Source organism: Carcharhinus amblyrhynchos, chromosome 13 (genome assembly GCF_965287045.1).
Source record: "Carcharhinus amblyrhynchos chromosome 13, sCarAmb.v2.hapA, whole genome shotgun sequence".
NCBI lineage: Eukaryota > Metazoa > Chordata > Chondrichthyes > Carcharhiniformes > Carcharhinidae > Carcharhinus > Carcharhinus amblyrhynchos.
This window is the reverse complement of record NC_137336.1, coordinates 21,935,959-21,953,801: the sequence shown is the minus strand read 5'-3', so window position 1 is coordinate 21,953,801 and position 17,843 is coordinate 21,935,959. Positions and strand designations below refer to the sequence as shown.

The following is a 17,843-nucleotide window of genomic DNA, read 5'->3' as shown; positions in this document are numbered from 1 at the left end:
TAGCATTATTTCCCAGCAATTGCAAGGACAGAAACCAGATTCAAAATGCATTTGTAAACAAGATGAATACGAATTTAGGAGACGACAATACACTTGAGAACTTGGAAAGGAAAAGGGAGTTTGGTTATAGAGTCATGGAGGTTTACAGCACGAAAACAGGCCCTTCAGCCCAACTTGTCCATGCCGCCCAGTTTTTACCACTAAGCTAGTCCCAATTGCCCACATTTGGCCTATATCTCTTTATACCTATCTTACTTGTCTAAATGCTTTTTAAAAGACAGAATTGTACCCTCCTCTACTACTACCTCTGGCAGCTTGATCCAGACACTCACCAACCACTGAGTGAATATACTGCCCCTCTGGACCCTATTGTATCTCTCCCCTCTCACCTTAAACATATACCTTAGAGTTTTAGACTCCCCTACCTTTGGGAAAAGATGTTGACCATCTACCTCTCATTATTTTATGGACCTCTATAAAATCACCCCTCAGTCTCCTACACTCTAGGGGTAAAAAGTCCCAGTCAATCCAGCCTCTCCTTAAAATGCAAAATCCCGGTAGCATCCTAGGAAATTTAGTAAAATTAAAAGGGTAGTAGTTTGTAAGGATCAAGAATTTTTAATGTTTCTTTCGAGGAGGTGAATCCTGATGCAAGTTTTGAAAGAAGGACCATTGACCATCAATGAGCACGGGGGCGAGGAAAGGAATTTTGCTGGTCAACTATTCCCTGGGAATTCAGTTAGGAGAATGGAAGATGGATCACATGGAGAAAATGAACTGTGAGGTAGTATGGGGGAAGTTCCCCGAATAATGGAGGAAGATATGGGGGAGTAGGGGCTGGATTTTTCAGGATCCATTCAAAGTTTTTTAAAGAAGTTTATTAGTCACAAATAAAGCTTACATTAACACAACAATAAAGTTACTGTGAAATTCCCCTAGTCACCATATTCCAGAGCCCATTCGTGTCAATGCATCTGACCAGCATGTCTTTTCAGAATGTGGGAGTGTGTGAGAAGTAGGAGGTACCCAACCCGAGGCCAGTCAGTTTGTATGGATTACACCCGAGCAACTGACTCAATCCTTGGGGGGTAACTCGATCGGCTTAGTTGTCACCGTTAGGTTTCAACCGTCGAGCCCATCCAAAGAGACACCTCTGGGGACACCGATCCCACTTCCCTTTCCCCCCCTTGCTTTTGAAATCAAAGACACGGCGGAGTCATTCTACGTCAGTTTATTCAATCTTGCAAGAAAGGGTGCAGTCCCGCAGGTACACACACACTCACAATACATGATTATGCCTTATATGCCTATGCAGTTTATCATACATCTCTCTTCCCTTGTTAATTGGTTCCCGCGCTTCCTTATCGTGAACTGATTCCTCCCCTGCCCTTGAACTGCTCAGTTCGTTCCACTCGCCTACATCTTCAGCGCCTATTTCTCCTTTTATGGTTTGTAGTAGCCGTTTCTTTATCATACCCGACCCATGACTACTGGTACTGTGATCGCAAGCAACTGATTTCATACTTGTTTTTTTAAGCACCTGCCCCTGCAAAGCGTTTATACAGTATATTTTACTTCTCGATTTTCCCGCTCTGTCAGCCTGTTTTCTCAAAAATTGCATCGGCTTCCCCTTACAGGAGGAAACTGGAGCACCTTGAGGAAATCCACACAAACAAAGGGAGAATGTGCAAACTCCACACAGACAGTGATCCATGCCAGGAATCGAACCTGCGTCCCTGGCGCTGTGAGGCGCAATGCTAACCACTGTGCTACCATGCCACCCCTTCTACCCTGCTTCACCTGCGCCACAAATCCCATTATGGCCACAAACGCTCACAAGAGGGCTATAATGGACAAACACTCACGAGAAGGCCTATCAGGGGATTTGTGTGGGGGAGATCTCAGAATCAGATCTTCCCCACCCCACCGCTGGTGACATAATCAGTAAACCTGATTACTATTAATTTAAATAGATTTAAATATTCTTAAATAGCTTAACGCTGTTACTTCTGGGTCCATCAGATGTTCCTGCCCGTCAGTGCAGTGCCACTCCAGCAGGAATCAACACTACTCCCTAACAATCAAGGTGACCATGCCAAGTGTGCAAAGGCCAATGTTGCCCTGGGGTGATCAGGGACATGACACTTCGAGGGCGGCATTGCCAGGTGACACCGTAAAAGGTGAGGCAAGGGGACAAGGTCTCTCGGAACCCAAGTGGGGCTTTCCATTATGTTGGGGAGCAGCAATAGTGGGAGGTGGAAGGGGTTGTGCCTACATTGCAGTAAAGGGGTGAGGGAAGGTATTGCACTGGTGGTGGGGGGAGGAGGGGGCGATGGTCGGGCTCTGATGCCCAAATGCTACCAATGATAATGGTGTGGGTTGCCTGGTCACTCTGATGCCTAATTTAAGCCTAATGTGGTGTAAGGCATTACAAAGGTTGAGGGGGTGAGGGAGTTAAGGCCATGGGCAAAATTATAAAGGCGCATGATGATTTTGAATCTGTTGTTCTGGGTTTCAGAAGGCAATGAAGATTGATAGGGATTTGGGTGAGAGGTAAGCAGGTTTTAGTGCAGGACAGAATCCAGGCAGCAGGGCTTTGGATGGGAAGGGCATTATACAGGGCGAAACTCAGTTGATTGGTGAAGCTGGTGTTGAGGTTGAATGGAAAGGTAATAAAAATGTGAATAAGGGTTGCAACAATGTTGGGCATGGCATTATGGTGTAAATGAGTAATGCTCTTTTGGATATGACTAGGATCATAAATAGATTATAACATTCATCTCAACAATTCACCCTCCTAGTTTATAAATGGTAGAGTGATTTGGAAACCACATTCCCATGGTGACAACAACCCACCACAGATTCAAGTATTGCTGGTTTGAACATTGAACTGAATCACACAGTTAAAATATTTTAGATTTCAGTTACTTTTAAAATGAAAATTGAGCACTATTTTGCTTCTTGTGGACACTATCTGATTATACTGTTACAATTTCCATAATGAGTACACAGCTTGCACATTTAACAACATTTTATTGAATTATATAAAAATCACAGCACAGAAACAGGCCATTCAGCCCATCAAGTCTCTGCTGACATTTATTCTCCACACAAATCTCCTCCTACCCTATGTAACAAACTGCATCAACATGTCTCTTCATTCCTTTTTTCCTCATTCAGTGGCACAGTGGTTAGCACTGCTGCCTCACAGCTCCAGGGATATGGGTCCGATTCCCGGTTTGGGTCACTGTCTGTATGGAGTCTGTACATTCTTCCCTTGTCTGCGTGGGTTTTCTCCGGGTGCTCCAATTTCCTCCCACACTCCAAAGATGTCCAGGTTAGATAGATTGGCCATGCTAAATTGCCCTTAGTGTCAGGGGGACTAGTTAGGGTAAATACATGGTGTTATGGGGATAGGGCCTGGGTGGGTTTGTGGTTGGTGCAGACTCGATGGGCCAAATGGCCTCCTTCTGCACTGTAGGGATTCTATGATTATATGCACTTATCCAGTTTCCTAATAAATGCTTTTTTGTGATTGACTTCAATGACTCTAATGTGGCAGCATGTTACACATTCTAACCATTCCATGTACAAGTTTCTCCTCAATTCTTTATTGAATTTATTAGCGATTATCTTATGTTCATAACCACTCGCTCTGACCTCCTGTATCATTGGAAACTTTTCCAGTGTCCCCCATCAAACAACTTCATCATTGAGAGGTGACCTCCCAAATGTCTCTGTCCTGGAGAAAAAAAGCCTCTGATTCTCCTTCAGTCATGTCAGCGTGGCAAACTATTATCACTTGGGTGGTGCTCGCCAAACTAGGCAGGAGCTGCTAAGATGGTATACCTGATGATGAGAACTTTCAAATGGAAACAATCTAAAAATGGGTCTTAGAGATTTCATGTGATGGGGCTGCAACTATTTCTTTGGACAATCCGTTCCACTGTGGTATTGCCCTTGAAAGGAAAGATTGTTAATACACTATCTAGGAAATAAATGGCAGGGGGATTTCCATGGCCAGTTTGCCGCAGGTGCAGATCCCATTATGGCTGCAAACTCTTGCGAGAGAGACATAATGGAATTTGCGCTGGGAGGATCTCAAAATCAGATTATTGCTCCCACCTCCGCCGACCCCCCAAACCCCAGCAGCAACATCATCAGATTCACAGCCAGAGAGGGCATGAACTTGATTTCCAATTTAAATAGATTTAAATATTCTTAAACGGCTGAACGGCATTACTTCTGGAGGGGTCAGATGTTTCCCCACTGTCCCGTCTGATGTCATTCCAATGGGAATCATTACTGCTCTCCGGTAGTCAATGAGCACACTGGGGGTGCGGAGGCCAGTGTTACCCTTGGGTGGTCAGAGATGTGGCTGAGCAGTGCCCTGGCACTGCCCCGAGACCTTGGCAGTGTTAACTTGGGTTTGGGGAGAGGACAGGGAACCTTATTGTGGGGAGGGGGCAAGGAGAATTTCCTAATATGGGGGGGTGGTGGGTAACAATGCCAGTAAGGATAGATGGGGAGGTGGGGGAGGAATTATGCCAGTGAGGATGGATGAGGGAGTCCCAATGTCTATGGAGGATGGAGAGGATCAGGAGAAGAGGAGCCTGTGTCTTTATTTTGAGATGGGGTGCTCTCTGTGGAGACAGCTTTGCTGGTTGTATCAGGCCCTGCTCCATAAGAATTATGCCGCAAAATACACTTCCATGTGTGACAAAGCATCAGAAGATTTGGAGTGGGATTTTCCAGCTATGCTTGCCCTAAAACTGGAAAATTCATCTGAGGTCAGTAGTCCTTTGTATTGTCCCTCCCCACCCCCCTCCACCACCTGCTATGGTTCCATTTAGGGCAGGATGGGAAAACTCCCCCCTTGGAATGAAAATCTGACTGTGATTCTGGGGAGAAACATGTCAGTTTTTAGGTCGAACCTGATATTTCTTTTGGAAATTCTGCCCATGGTCTTTGCAGTTTGAGTGAATGACTACCTCGTATTTTGTTATTGTTGGAGGACACCAGATTCTCGTTTCTGCCCAGTCTCACCAGTTCATGTCAATATTTTGTAAGACATGGTCAGTCTATTTTTCACCTTCCTTTGCTGTAATGATTCCCATCCCAAAACTTCAATCAAGGATTGTGCTCTGGTCTATTTCCGATACTCTTTGATGCAGAATCATGCAGCACATCTTTGGATCACTTCAGTCTTATTTACATCTCTCCAACAGAGAACCTGCATACTCGCACTTCGGATGAACAAATATTTGGTAACTCTGATATTTTTGTTGCAATACCTAAGATCCCTCCTCAGAAATCCAACAGCCCTGTTTGATTTGGATGATAACTGCTGAATGTGGAATCCACATACGACCACAAGATATAGGAGCAAAATTAGGCCATTCAGCCTATTGAGTTTGCTCCACCATTCAATCATGGCTGATATTTTTCTCATCCCCATTCTCCTGCCTTTTCCCCATAATCCCTGATCCCCTTATTAGTCAAGAACAATCTATCTCTGTCTTAAAGACACACAATGACCTCATTTCCACAGACTTCTGTGGCAAAGCATTCTACAGATTCACCACTCTCTGGCTGAAGAAATTCTTCCTCATCTCTGTTTTAAAAGATCGTCCCTTTAGCCTGAGGTTGTGCCCTCTGGTTCCAGTTTTTCCTACTAGTGGAAACATCCTCTCCACATCCACTCTAGCCTTGCAATATCCTGTAAGTTTCAATAAGATCCGTCTCACCCTTCTAATCTCCAACAGGTACAGACCCAGAGTCCTCAACCATTCCTCATACGACAAGTACTTCTTTCCAAGTACGGTTATATCGAGAGATATAGAGATATAAGGCACGGAAACAGGGCCTTCGACCCAATTTGTCCATGCTGACCAGCTTTCCTAAGCTGAACTAGTCCCATTTGCCTGCGTTTGAACCATATTCCTCTAAACCTTTCCTATCCGTATACCTGTCCAAATGCCTTGTAATATTGTAATTGTACCTACCTCTACCACCTCCTCCAGCTTCCGCCTATATTTATCTACCCATTGACAAATTCACTTGCAAAACTCTTGGTGACGCAGTAGGTGGCATTTTCTGGCTGTGCTCGCCTGGTCCTTTGCATGGTCCTGTTCTGCCTGCTACAATTCCCATGGCGGGCAGGACAGGAGAATTCTGCCCCACATTTTTTGCCATTGAAAACCATTTTCCATCGTGGTGTTGCCAATTTTGCAATTCCAAGAATCTTGCAGCGAGCTGACCTGACCTGGAGTTTTCCTTGATGGGGTAAACTGCACAGTCATCTGCAAATGGCCCAACCCTTCTGGTGAAATTCCTTGCCACAACCTGTTCAGTTTTCTTTCCCCCTGACAACCATGAATAAAAGTGGGGTGCAATGGTCACACGCGTTTAATTAAACTTTGCAGGACTACAAATCCCAAGAGCCCTGCTCCAAAGCAGTCTCCTCCCTTTGGTTTTCACTCGCACGTAATATGTGATAATCTCCCTCTAGTCCTGTTCCGGAAATAACAGGTATTGCAGGAAAGACAAGGGGAGGGAAGAAGGGGAGAGTGGTTGGGCTTAGTCTCATGACAGCTTTGCTCGGCGGGGCAGGGCAATTCCTTTACCTTAGAGAGAAGTGGGGAGCACTCGAGTGAGTGGAGTTTAATTTTATTTCCCCTTAGCCCAGGTGAAATGGAGCCAGCTCTGAGCCAAGAGGGGGTCATTAAGTTCCTAGTGGAAGCTGGGGGCAAAGTCAAGAACTCGGAACTGCTGCACAATTTCAGGAACGAGTTGGCATCCGACGATGCCCAGCGAAAGCGAGAAGCCCGGGAGCTCTTCAAAAGGTTCATTAATAACGTGGCGGTGGTGCGCGAAGAGGAAGGAGTCAAGTTTGTGGTCTTGAAGAAAAAAATGCAGCACCTGGTGAGCGCTCGGCAGACTTTCTCCCCGGCCGCAGGGAGGCAGAGAGAGCGGGGCAAGGTGCTGGACAAGGGGGAGAGTTTGGGGAACTTGCTGGAGGCTGCTGAAGCCAAGGGGGGCTTCCATCAACCGGGGGTTCGGAGAAATTCCGCCCCTTCTGCGCTGTCACCCACTCAGGTTAGAGCCCTGGGCGGCTTGGCAGCTCCCCTGGAGGGACACAGAAACGCCGAGGCTGCCACCAAGCTTCAGGATCTGGGGGCTCAGGGGTGGGAGGTCCACAGTCTGCACCTTACCAAGAGCCATAGCCTTGAAGAGGTGATGGACAATCCCCCCTGGCAGTCACAAGCTCCTGTTGAGGGTGGATTTGGGGAGGGTGCTTCAATCTCTGCACCTTCTGACTCATCTGAACAAGTTGCAGGCGGGGTTAAAGCTGCGCTTGCCACTGACATTGTCTCTGAACCTGAGCACTCGGACCCCCCTTCCCCCACCGATTGCAGCAATTTAAGTTTCGAGCAAAAGCTGGGAAACTATGAAGCTAATTCCAATGAGGGGGAAGCTCCAAAAGTTCCAAAGGCTATATCGACCCAAAAACCCAAGCCGCATATGCACCCCCTCCGCCTGCCTCCAGACTCCAGTAGGTATACCGATTGTCAGAGCCGCTATCAACACACAGAGGAGAAGGGTTTGGAAGATCCAATTAAGAATGAGCACACAGCAGTTCCGGACGACCAAGATGCCCCAGGGGCATCCAACATGAAAAGGAGCCAACTGAAAGAGATGGGTTCAAGCTCGCCTCAGCTGAAGAGATTGTCTAGGTTGGCCGAAGATGCCCGTTTCTCTGATCAGATTCCGCTGGATCCCATCGAGCATGAATGGATTGTGAAAACCGCCTTGGGCCACTGGACCCAAGTGTCGGGGCTGCTGCTGAGAGACAGCTATTTGGCCGAGAAGAAGAACTTCATGTCTGGCTTCACCGCTATCCACTGGGCAGCCAAATCTGGCAACAGTGAGATCATGTGCTGGATCGTTGACACAGCTGAGGACAATGGCATTGCAATGGACATCAACGCCAAAGCATATGGTGGTTACACTCCCTTGCACATCGCTGCTATACATGGCAAAGAGAATATTATTGTTGAGCTGGTAGTAAAATATGGAGCAAAAACAACTCTAAGGGACTATAGTGGCAAGAGGCCATACCATTACCTAACCAAGGATAATTCCTTCAAAGTGAGGCAGTTGTTGGGGGACCCGGAGGCTTGGACCACTGAATCTGTCCCTCATAGAAAGGGTTCAAAGGGGGCATCTTCCATCCTGAGCAGCACAAACACTCTGCTGGGCGCATTCGTTGATGACATGACCTTCCAGGAGTTTTCCAAATCGTTGAAGAAGTCAAGCAAGTTCTTTACTGCTCCGAGTGGGCACAAGAAAAGGCCTAAAATGCGCATGAACTTTGCTTCACTGAACGAGGAGGAAGAAGAGCAAGAAGAGATTGTTCTGAAACGTCGACCTGTGACTGACGTGTTCTTCTGAACACTTTAGTCATTTTTAAAGTGAACGGAATGGATTAGTGAAGCTGCTGCTTCTGGTGTTGTGTTAATAGGTGATTTTTGGGTGATTGGGTCAAAATGTAATCTTATACACTAATCAAAAGTTTATAAATGTTTACGGCGCTGTGGTTTACGTACAGCACCGTCTTGTAATAAACACGTTTTGTTTCTAGAATTTTCTTATGGTCAGTTGATTGTTAAGTGAAAATATTAAAGCAGAGGTTACCGCATGTGTGGGACATGGGTCAGAATTCTGGTGTTACCGCAGAGAGATTACATTATAGCCCCACACACTGCAGCAGACTACCAGTGTGGCCATGGTTTGGGCGGGCAGGAGGGAGGGGGAGGGGGGGAGCTTCATATCTGGCATGCCTCCCAGATTGCCCATTAGCCCAGGAAGAACGTTTTAATGAGCTTTGTCGTGGGCTCTCTGAAGTTCATAAATTTTGTCAGGACTTAGTGATTTAACTGCTGACCTGTCATTCCTTGTGGGGATTTGTGTTTTGTTCACATTCATATGTTTAGTTGAATAATGACCTGGACTTCCTGCCTCAAAATCATTTGCAGCAGCACTGATGTGATGTGTCCAAGGTGCTTTGGTCAGAATCTTTTAAATGATTACGTCCCTGCAGTTTTTGGTTAGGAGGCCACGATGGTGACTCCTGTGCCCTCACTCTTCTCCCCTCACCCCAGCCCACTGCGTCTTCTCCACTCTGAGGCGTACTTAAGAATCTTCAGCTCAGGTTACAGAGAAATCCCACAGCAGATTCTTGTTTATTTGATTATGAACTGCATGCTCTTTATCGTGAGGGACTCAGCATATTTACACAAGTCCAGGAAGCTTTTGTGCATGTTGGTAATAGCTCAAGCTTATGATCCTAAGCACGTAGCTGTTGGTGTTTAACCCCTTTGCAACTGCACAAAGCAATTGTGGGCTTGTCGAGTGAGGACCAACCAACCCATTCGGTCATTGTTTTCGTGGTGATTCTGAGATGAGAGGGAATAAATCTGGCCCCTTTAATGAGTTACTGCCCTCAATCTGACTTGTGTTGAATCACTGAGTTCTCCAGTGGAGCATTGATTTAATTCAATTTTTTTATTGTAAGCTGTCATTTTGGAGACAACTTAATGCCCAAGTTGGATATCTATTAGGCAATTAGCGGTGGAAATTAAATATGGAGATCTAGCCCTTTTTAGTATGTTCTGCTGTTGTGTCATACCACATACAATTTTGAATAATTCCCACTGTTTGCAAGTTGAACAGTTCAACCCAGCTTACTGTGGTCATGTTATTTCTCATGCCTTCAAAGTTTGCATTGGTTTGTGATCCTGGTTTGTGACCATTGCTTCTCACTCTCAAACCTAGTGTCAAATTTGACATATTACCATCACTATTTGAAAGAGTATCCGTTACTTGTCAAATTATTCATGGATGTTAGTTCATCATTTTCTGCTGAAGCCAATATGTTCCCTTGTCATTTATAAAACTTTCAGAAATTGAAGAAAAACTAGAGGACTAATTTCAGAAGCTTTGTTCAAATAAAGTTGACCTGTAATTTTTTAAACTTATTTCCTGTCATGTGAGGAAGAGAGCTATGGTGAGAAATCTTCACACATCTTAAAGCTGTGACAGCTTTATTTGAATCCACTGATAAAAGTGAAATTGTGCTTTCATTTATTAATGTTATTTCAGTACAAACAAGCCAATACATTTGAATAAGTTTTAAACTTAAAATTACAACTACATTTTTAAATGAAACTTTTTTTAACTTCAGAAAATGTGTGAAGCTGAGAAACATAGTGAGCACCTACAGTAACATAAGGCAAAGCATAGACTTAATCATATTGTAAAGTGTATGGAGGATCAATAAATCAATATTTTTAATGTACAGAATTTAAGGGGAAATGCCTTTTATATGTGAGCAAATGGGGTGACACAGTGGCACAGTTGTTAGTACTGCTACCTCACAGCACCGGGGACCCAGGTTCGAATCCCGGCTTTGGTCACTGTCTATGCGGAGTCTGCATGTTCTCCCCGTGTCTGCGTGGGTTTCCTCTGAGTGCTCCAGTTTCCTCCTACAGTCCACAGATGTGCTAGTTAGATGCATGGGCCATGCTAAATTCTCCCTCAGTGTACCCGAACAGGCACCGGAGTGTGGCAACTTGGGGATTTTCACAGTACCTACATTGCAGTGTTAATATAAGCTTACTTGTGACACTAATAAATAAACTTTAAAACTAATAAAGTAAGAAATCTCAAATTTGTGTAATTAATGGTAAGAATCCAATACCGTGAGGAATCCAGCCTGAGCTCTCTATGCCACTGAACCATAATGTTGAACTAGTCAATCTCCCTTGGCATTATAGACGAGAGTTAAGATCAAGTATGGTGAAGAAGGATAACTGTATCAGCATGAGCAAATATAATTGATTCCCATTAAAAGTCATGAATTTCTTAATTAAACAAAAGGTACAGAGCAGCAAGTGTCAGAAACTAAAGTAATGACATTCCATCACTTCAGTTGACTGGCATGGATGCATCAAGAAAATTAAGCTCAACAAAATATGTAGGCGACATAACAACGATCAACTCACCAAGTTACAGCTCTAGACAAAATATAATAATCAAATCCAGGCTTTCAAGAAAAAAACCTAATAAAGCAACTCAAATACATGAAAGAAAATTTAATGGCTGAATTTAATCAGTTTATATAAATCTTTGTGTGTAATTTACTGAACTTTTGGGTTAAACTTTCACATTAAAAATTATGTTTCTAATTACTTCAGCAACTTATGGGGAATCAGTGGTCCGATTGTGCAAATGCAATGATATACTCATGATAAAGTAAGGGACGTTACATGGCACGTGATGTGACACTTTTGACATTGAAAAGACCCTTTGTGCAAATAGGTTTTTGATTATATTCCAGTGAAACAGTGTGGGATTTTGTTTTCTGCATTAAAGGTGCTATTTAAGAGGCAGTAGTTGTAAAAGGCACTGCAGGTTATTGATATTTTCAGCGAAATGCCAGCCTTTCTATCTATAGTGTAATAAATGGCCGAATATTGGTTTAACTTGTCACATATTTCAGAATCAAGGATCCCTTTGTTAAACACATTAATGAAACTGATCTTAACATGAAGGAAAGGAATGTCACAGAACTTGCTTTTGGTTTCATATTGCTGGGTGTTTTCACATCGCTGCCTGTACAAACAAGCAGCAAAATGCATGACTGTAACCTGGAGACCCTTTATTTATCCTCTTTAGATCTTTGTACTTAGAATCCTTACAGTGCAGAAGGAGACCCTTCAGTCCATCAAGTCTGCACCAACCCTCCAACAGAGCATTTTACCCAGGCCCCATCCCTATATTCCCATGCATTTACCCTGCTAATTCCCACAATTTACGCATCCTTAGACAGTAATTTTGCATGGCCGATCTACCTAACCCAAACACCTTTGGACTGTGAGAGGAAACCGGAGCATCCGGACTAAAAGAAATTCACCTGATTGGCTTAGCTAGTTTCCTAAAATTGCACTTCTTGCATCAAAGATTCTGACCCTGACCAATGGAGCACTCTCGATTTTGACAAATGCTGAATGTGCCATGACCTTTTATTAATTAACCAATGCGTAGTTCAGTGATATCAGAAAACAGAGAAGGTCGCAGTCGGTCATCAGGCTCAGAGAAACTCAGAGCTGTGATGCCAACAGAAGAAATAGTGACTTGATGTCGTTTTCTTTTCTGGTCTCTCTTCATAATAGCTCCACTTAAGCATCCCCTCCTCAAAGTGGCTACTCAGGCTGGGGCACCATTCCATTAACTGCCCTTAGGCCAATATTTCTGTTTGAGACTTCGTGGTACTTGAGCCTACTCTTCTCTGGAGGGCAGGAGAACACAGTTAGAGCTGAGGAATGAAAAGCAAGACCAATTTAACCCTCCCAGACACTGATGCCTGGGTGCAGATTAGCTAATGCTGTCTGTGTGGCGTTTGCACATTCTCCCTGTGTCTGCATGGGTTTCCTCCGGGTGCTCCAGTTTCGTCCCTCAGTCCAAATATATGCAGGTCAGGTGGATTGGCCATGCTAAATTGCACCTCAGTGTCAGGGCTGAATGGCCTCCTTCTGCACTGTAGGGATTCTATGCATACAGTTTGGCTAGGGTATAAAATGAGTCTTCAACAGTGTAGCTCAGTGTCATATGATGCAATGCCTTTGCCTACTGAGAAATTGGAAACCTGACCACAATTTGGGTGAGGGTTTTGTTGAATACGACCACAAACGCTTCCAGCAAATGATGATAACATCAAGCAAGAATTTTTGGATAAAGTGAAAGCTGGTAGAGGTAGCTTGATTCTAAATTAAGTTGTGATCTGACTGGTCACTATGCTCATTGACTTCTGTTCAGGTGAAATAGCAGCCCAGTTCCCATATTATATTTCCTTATAACTGGTGCATCACTCATGGACAGAATTATTGGATCAATTAGGCTATGATCAACAAAGTATTGGGGCTGGATTCTGAACTATGGCCTTATCCCAACTCTCATAAGGAAATTTCCTTTCCCAATTTTGCATGCTTCAGTGCCATCACTCTCTTGTGGGGATGGCTTTAATTTGCAAAGCTTGATGATGAGACAGAGTACAGGAAAGAGATAGCGAATCTGGTGGAATGGTACGATGAAAATATTCTCTCCCTTAATGTCAAAATGAAGGAGATAGTCATCAACTTCAGGAAGTGTGGTGGAGGATATGCACCTACCTACATCAATGGGGACAAAGTGGAAATGGCCGAGAGCTTCAAGTTTTTAGGTGTCCAGATCACCAACAACCTGCGCTGGCTCCTCCATGCTGACGTTATGGTTAAGAAAGCCCAACAACGCCTTTACTTTCTCAGGGGCTAAGGAAATTTGCCATGTCCACTATGACTCTCACCAACTTTTACAGATGCACAATATAAATCATTCTTTCTGGCTGTACCACAGCTTGGTATGGCTCCTGCTCTGTCCAAGACCACAAAAAAACTGCAAAGCATCATGAACAAAGTCCAGTCCATCATGCAAATTAGCCTCCCATCCATTGATTCTGTCCACATTTCCTGCTGCCTCAGAAAAGCAGCCAGCATAATCAAGACCTCACACACTCTCTTCCACCTGCTTCCATCAGGTAAAAGATACAAAAGCCTGATGACACCAACTGACTCAAGAACAGCTTTTTCCCTGCTGCCATAGACTTTTGAATGGACCTACCTTGCATTAAGCTGATCTTTCTCTACACCCTAGGTATGACTGTAACACTACATTCTGTACTCTCTCCTTCTCTACAAACAGTATGCTTTGTCTGTTTAGCGCACAAGAAGCAATACCTTTCACTGTATACTAATGCATGTGACAATAATAAATCAAAACCTTGTAAAGGCTAAAAATAATCTTCAGTTGTAGAAATAAAGTCTTAAAATACTTAAAACATTATTATAACATACACAAGATTCACCTATTTAAAGAACTTTTAGACATAGTGATCTGTATAGAAAGTAAGGAGTTAAGATATTCACCAGTCAGCACAACAATATTCATATTGTTAAAACCTAAACATGCAGCTGCACTACAATAATGTGCTGGCCTTCAAGTGATATCTTTGGATGTTGTTTTCCAAATGTGTGTTTATACCAAGTCTCACGTAAAGTTGTTTGGGTCACACTGTAAAAGGGATGCTTCGACCCGGGTACATTGGACTTCACCTCAGACTGGTATCGCGAATGGTGCTAGGACCTCGCGAACTCCAGACCAGCCAGCGTTACCGGGGTCCATGGCTGGCAGAAGGGCATGACTCTCATTGCTTGTATTTCCTTCATATTGCTTACTCTGTCATAATAAATTATTATAATAGTTTAAAGATTATAATTCTAGCCTGTCTCTTATTTAACATTCTCCAGAGTCATTAAAACAATAAAGCAGAACATGATCGAAGCCTGTTCACATCTGTGCACTAATCACATCCCCAGGTTTGCAGGGAATTATAAGTAAGACTATGAGGTGAATTAACACATGAATTGTTCTCTTGCACAGGCATATCTGCGATCCATTATGTTCAAAGCAAACCTCCTAGTATACAGCCATTTTAAAATGACAGCACATTTCTGAAAAATCGCACATACACCATATATTTATCTCATTATTGTATATTTCCTATCAAATTAAATAAAAAGTTTATAACATTTGCTTATAAATAGATAAAAGTTTTACATTAGAATTTATTTGTTCCTTTCACTGGTAAGGTGAACCTAGATTTTTGTTTTCAGTCAGCTTTATTTGATCTTTTTTTTCAGTTTCTTTGCTTTTTTAAAAAACTGTTTTAAATTGTGATTTGGCTACCTAATGTCCATACAGGAAGCAAAGGATTGTTTTGGAACCAGAAATAGCTCTTTATTAGCCTCACAACACCTCACCTGATGAAGTAGCAGCGGTCCGAAAGCTTGTGACTCCAAATAAACCTGTTGGACTTCAACCTGGTGTTGTGAGACTCCTTACTGCGTCCACCCCAGTCCAACACCAGCATCTCCACATCACCTTTATTAGCAGCAACTACCTCAGGCTGTACAGTTTTTACTGGCCCTCCAAAGGAAGGGTTGGATGCAATTGTTCCAAAGCATAGTCGAGAGAAACAACTCAACATTTTAGCAAAAGGGTTGGGGTTTGGGAAGAGGCATCGGTGTGAGGGAGAAAGGGACAAAATGTGGAGAAAGGATAGACAGAACAAAAACAAAATTTTGTAAACAAAATTTAAAATTAGATTAGCAGGAAAAACAACAGAAAAGACAAACATGTTCTTAAATGTTAATGCAGTGCTGACAGCTGGAGTATTGGTTCAGCTTTTTACAGGGATGCCAGTGGAAACATATTCACTCACAGTTAATTGCTGTAAAGTTAGGGAAGCTGAGGCTCCACAATGGAAGTGAAATGGAGACTTTCTTGCTAACCTCCTTGTTCTAGCTTAGCCTTCAATAAATAATTTGACCTGCTTATTTTTAGCTGTTTTGAATGAATAAAATATAAACGATGGTGTGGCTTTAGCTTCTAAAGCTTACTCACTAGGGCAAGGCTTTTCCCCAAATAGCTTTGACAGGGTGACCATTCTTTCCATTGTAAGGTCACCTCTTCCAGGTAATTACCAATAAATTAGTTGTTCCCGTATGCATGTGGCTTACTATAGTAGCTATATTATCATAATTGCTGAGGCGATGAAATGTAACTCAACTCAACTGACACAGTGCACTCCCAGCTCAACTCCTTAAGAATTGAAAAAGTCAGTAAAATCTTTGAGTTAAATTATTTTTGAGCGTCTGCTTCCTTTTTCTCCCTCTTCACATTCTCCCGATAAAGCACAGCAGCTGTTGAACAGAAAAGTGATCCCCAAGAGCCTAACAATGCTGCTTCAAATGCCACATAGGATGACGGTCTCTCTTTAATTTACTGTCTCCAAGGATTCGTCATAAGTACTGAATGTGCTTGCACAGGTGTGTTTGTGCAAATGTGCTTCATGTTGTTCTGGCTTGTTCACAGCATGTACCCATCTGTGGAGACAGAGGGTGGGAAGGCTTGGGGATGAGTCCATACCATCATTCTGTAACAAAGGCCTTGAGGACAAACTTTTTAATTATCAACATCATCTCCAAAACAAGTGGAAACATGATCACATTCCACAGGCTTTCCCGACATGATTTTCATTTGCATTTAAACATCAACACTTCTTGATCCCATAGCCTTAGGGGCCATTGAATAAAATAGCAATCATTTTGTCACATCAGTTCTATGGCCTTCATTTTATGTTAAAACAGAAATATACTTATACTAAATAACACATCATCGGTCAGCGGGGGAAAATAGCCTAGTAAATTCCCTTTCTATCAGTCTAGCGATTACATTGATGTACTTCAAATATAGATTGTTTTTTAACACAGAAAAATACCAACTCATATACTATCTATCCCAAAGTTTTATTTTCCTCTGCACAATTTAAAATAAAATTCTCCTTTCTCTGCCTCCTCTGAAGGCTGTCATTGCTAGATAATAGTTCTAGAATAGTTCCAAGGTCAGCACAGAGGCCCAGTGGTTAGCACTGCTGCCTCACAGCACTAGGGACCCAGGTTCAATTCTGGCCTTGGGTTACTATCTGTGCAGAGTTTGAATTTTCTCCCTGTGTCAGTGTGGGTGCTCCGGTTTCCGGCCACAGTCCAATTTGTGTGGGTTAGGTTGATTGGCTATGCTAAATTGACCCTATTGGCAAGGGGATTATCAGGGTAAATGTGTGGGGGTTATGGGAATAGGGGCTGGGTGGGATTGTGGTTGGTACAGACTTGATGGGCTGAATGGCCTCCTTCTATACGTAGGGATTCTATGATCCTATGGGAGGTGGTGGGACGACATTGCTGCCGAACGTGACCTTGTCCTCACTTGACATCTCCACACACAAGTGAGGGCTATTTTGACTTTGTGCGATAGTGTGCAACAGGTGATGACAAACACCAGCCAATTTGCTACCACCCGTTTTACATAATCGCACAAAGTCAGAATTATCTGCAAGCATTTTCAGCAGGGCTTGCTGGACAGCAGATAGGAGTGGAAACTCTTACTCATTTTACTTCCTGTAATTTTTATTTTATTCATTCATGGGACAAGGGTGTCACTGGCTGGCCAGCATTTACTACTCATCCTTTGTTGCCTGAGGGCAGTTGAGAGTCAACCACATTGGCTGTGATTCTGAGTCACATATAGGCTAGACCAGGTAAAGAAAGCAGATTTCCTTCCCTTAAGGACATTACTGAACCAGATGGGTTTTTTTCCACAATCAACAATGGTTTCAGGGTCATCGTAGGTTCTTAATTCCAGATTTTTAAATTGAATTCAAATTCCACCATCCGCCGTGGTGGGATTTGAACCCAGCACCTCAGAACATTAGCTGAGTTTCTGGGTCAATAGCCTACACAAGGCCATCACCTTTCCAAATTGTGGATTTAAGGCTTTCATTATTACCACAGCTGGAAGTATGTAACTTGGGGATTGAACATTAAGCAGAATTTTCCATAATTTACCACCAGAATGGTCTTCTGCACCCTCGCCACCCCAAATAATTCCCTGGCAGTGGGTTGAGCAAGCCACGAAAAGTGCCACACGTATTGGCAGAACCGGAAGATCCCACCGGCGGCTAATGGTGAATCACTTCAGCTGTTAGAAAAACAGCTGCAGTGGGTGGGGGTTGGAAGGAGGATGAGTGGAAAATCCCACCTATTATCTCTGTGGATCAACTGCTCAGTGAATAAACTCAGTGAGACACTAGGGGAAATCCTCAGCATTCATTTCAAGCTTAGTAGCGC

The 17,843-nt window shown here is 43.4% G+C and overlaps 1 protein-coding gene across 1 annotated transcript; it reads left to right on the top strand.

Annotated features, from left to right (window-relative positions):
- The first annotated feature begins 6,528 nt into the window (after positions 1 to 6,528).
- On the top strand, positions 6,529 to 8,801 carry sowahaa (sosondowah ankyrin repeat domain family member Aa). The gene has a single exon (XM_080201376.1). It carries the CDS (start codon positions 6,694 to 6,696, stop codon positions 8,452 to 8,454), a length of 1,761 nt encoding a protein of 586 aa, XP_080057502.1. The 5' UTR covers positions 6,529 to 6,693; the 3' UTR covers positions 8,455 to 8,801.
- Positions 8,802 to 17,843: the final 9,042 nt, after the last annotated feature.

Coding starts and splice junctions, on each gene's coding strand:
- sowahaa (XM_080201376.1), top strand. CDS start 6,694: ATGGAGCCAGCTCTGAGCCAAGAGGGGGTCATTAAGTTCCTAGTGGAA.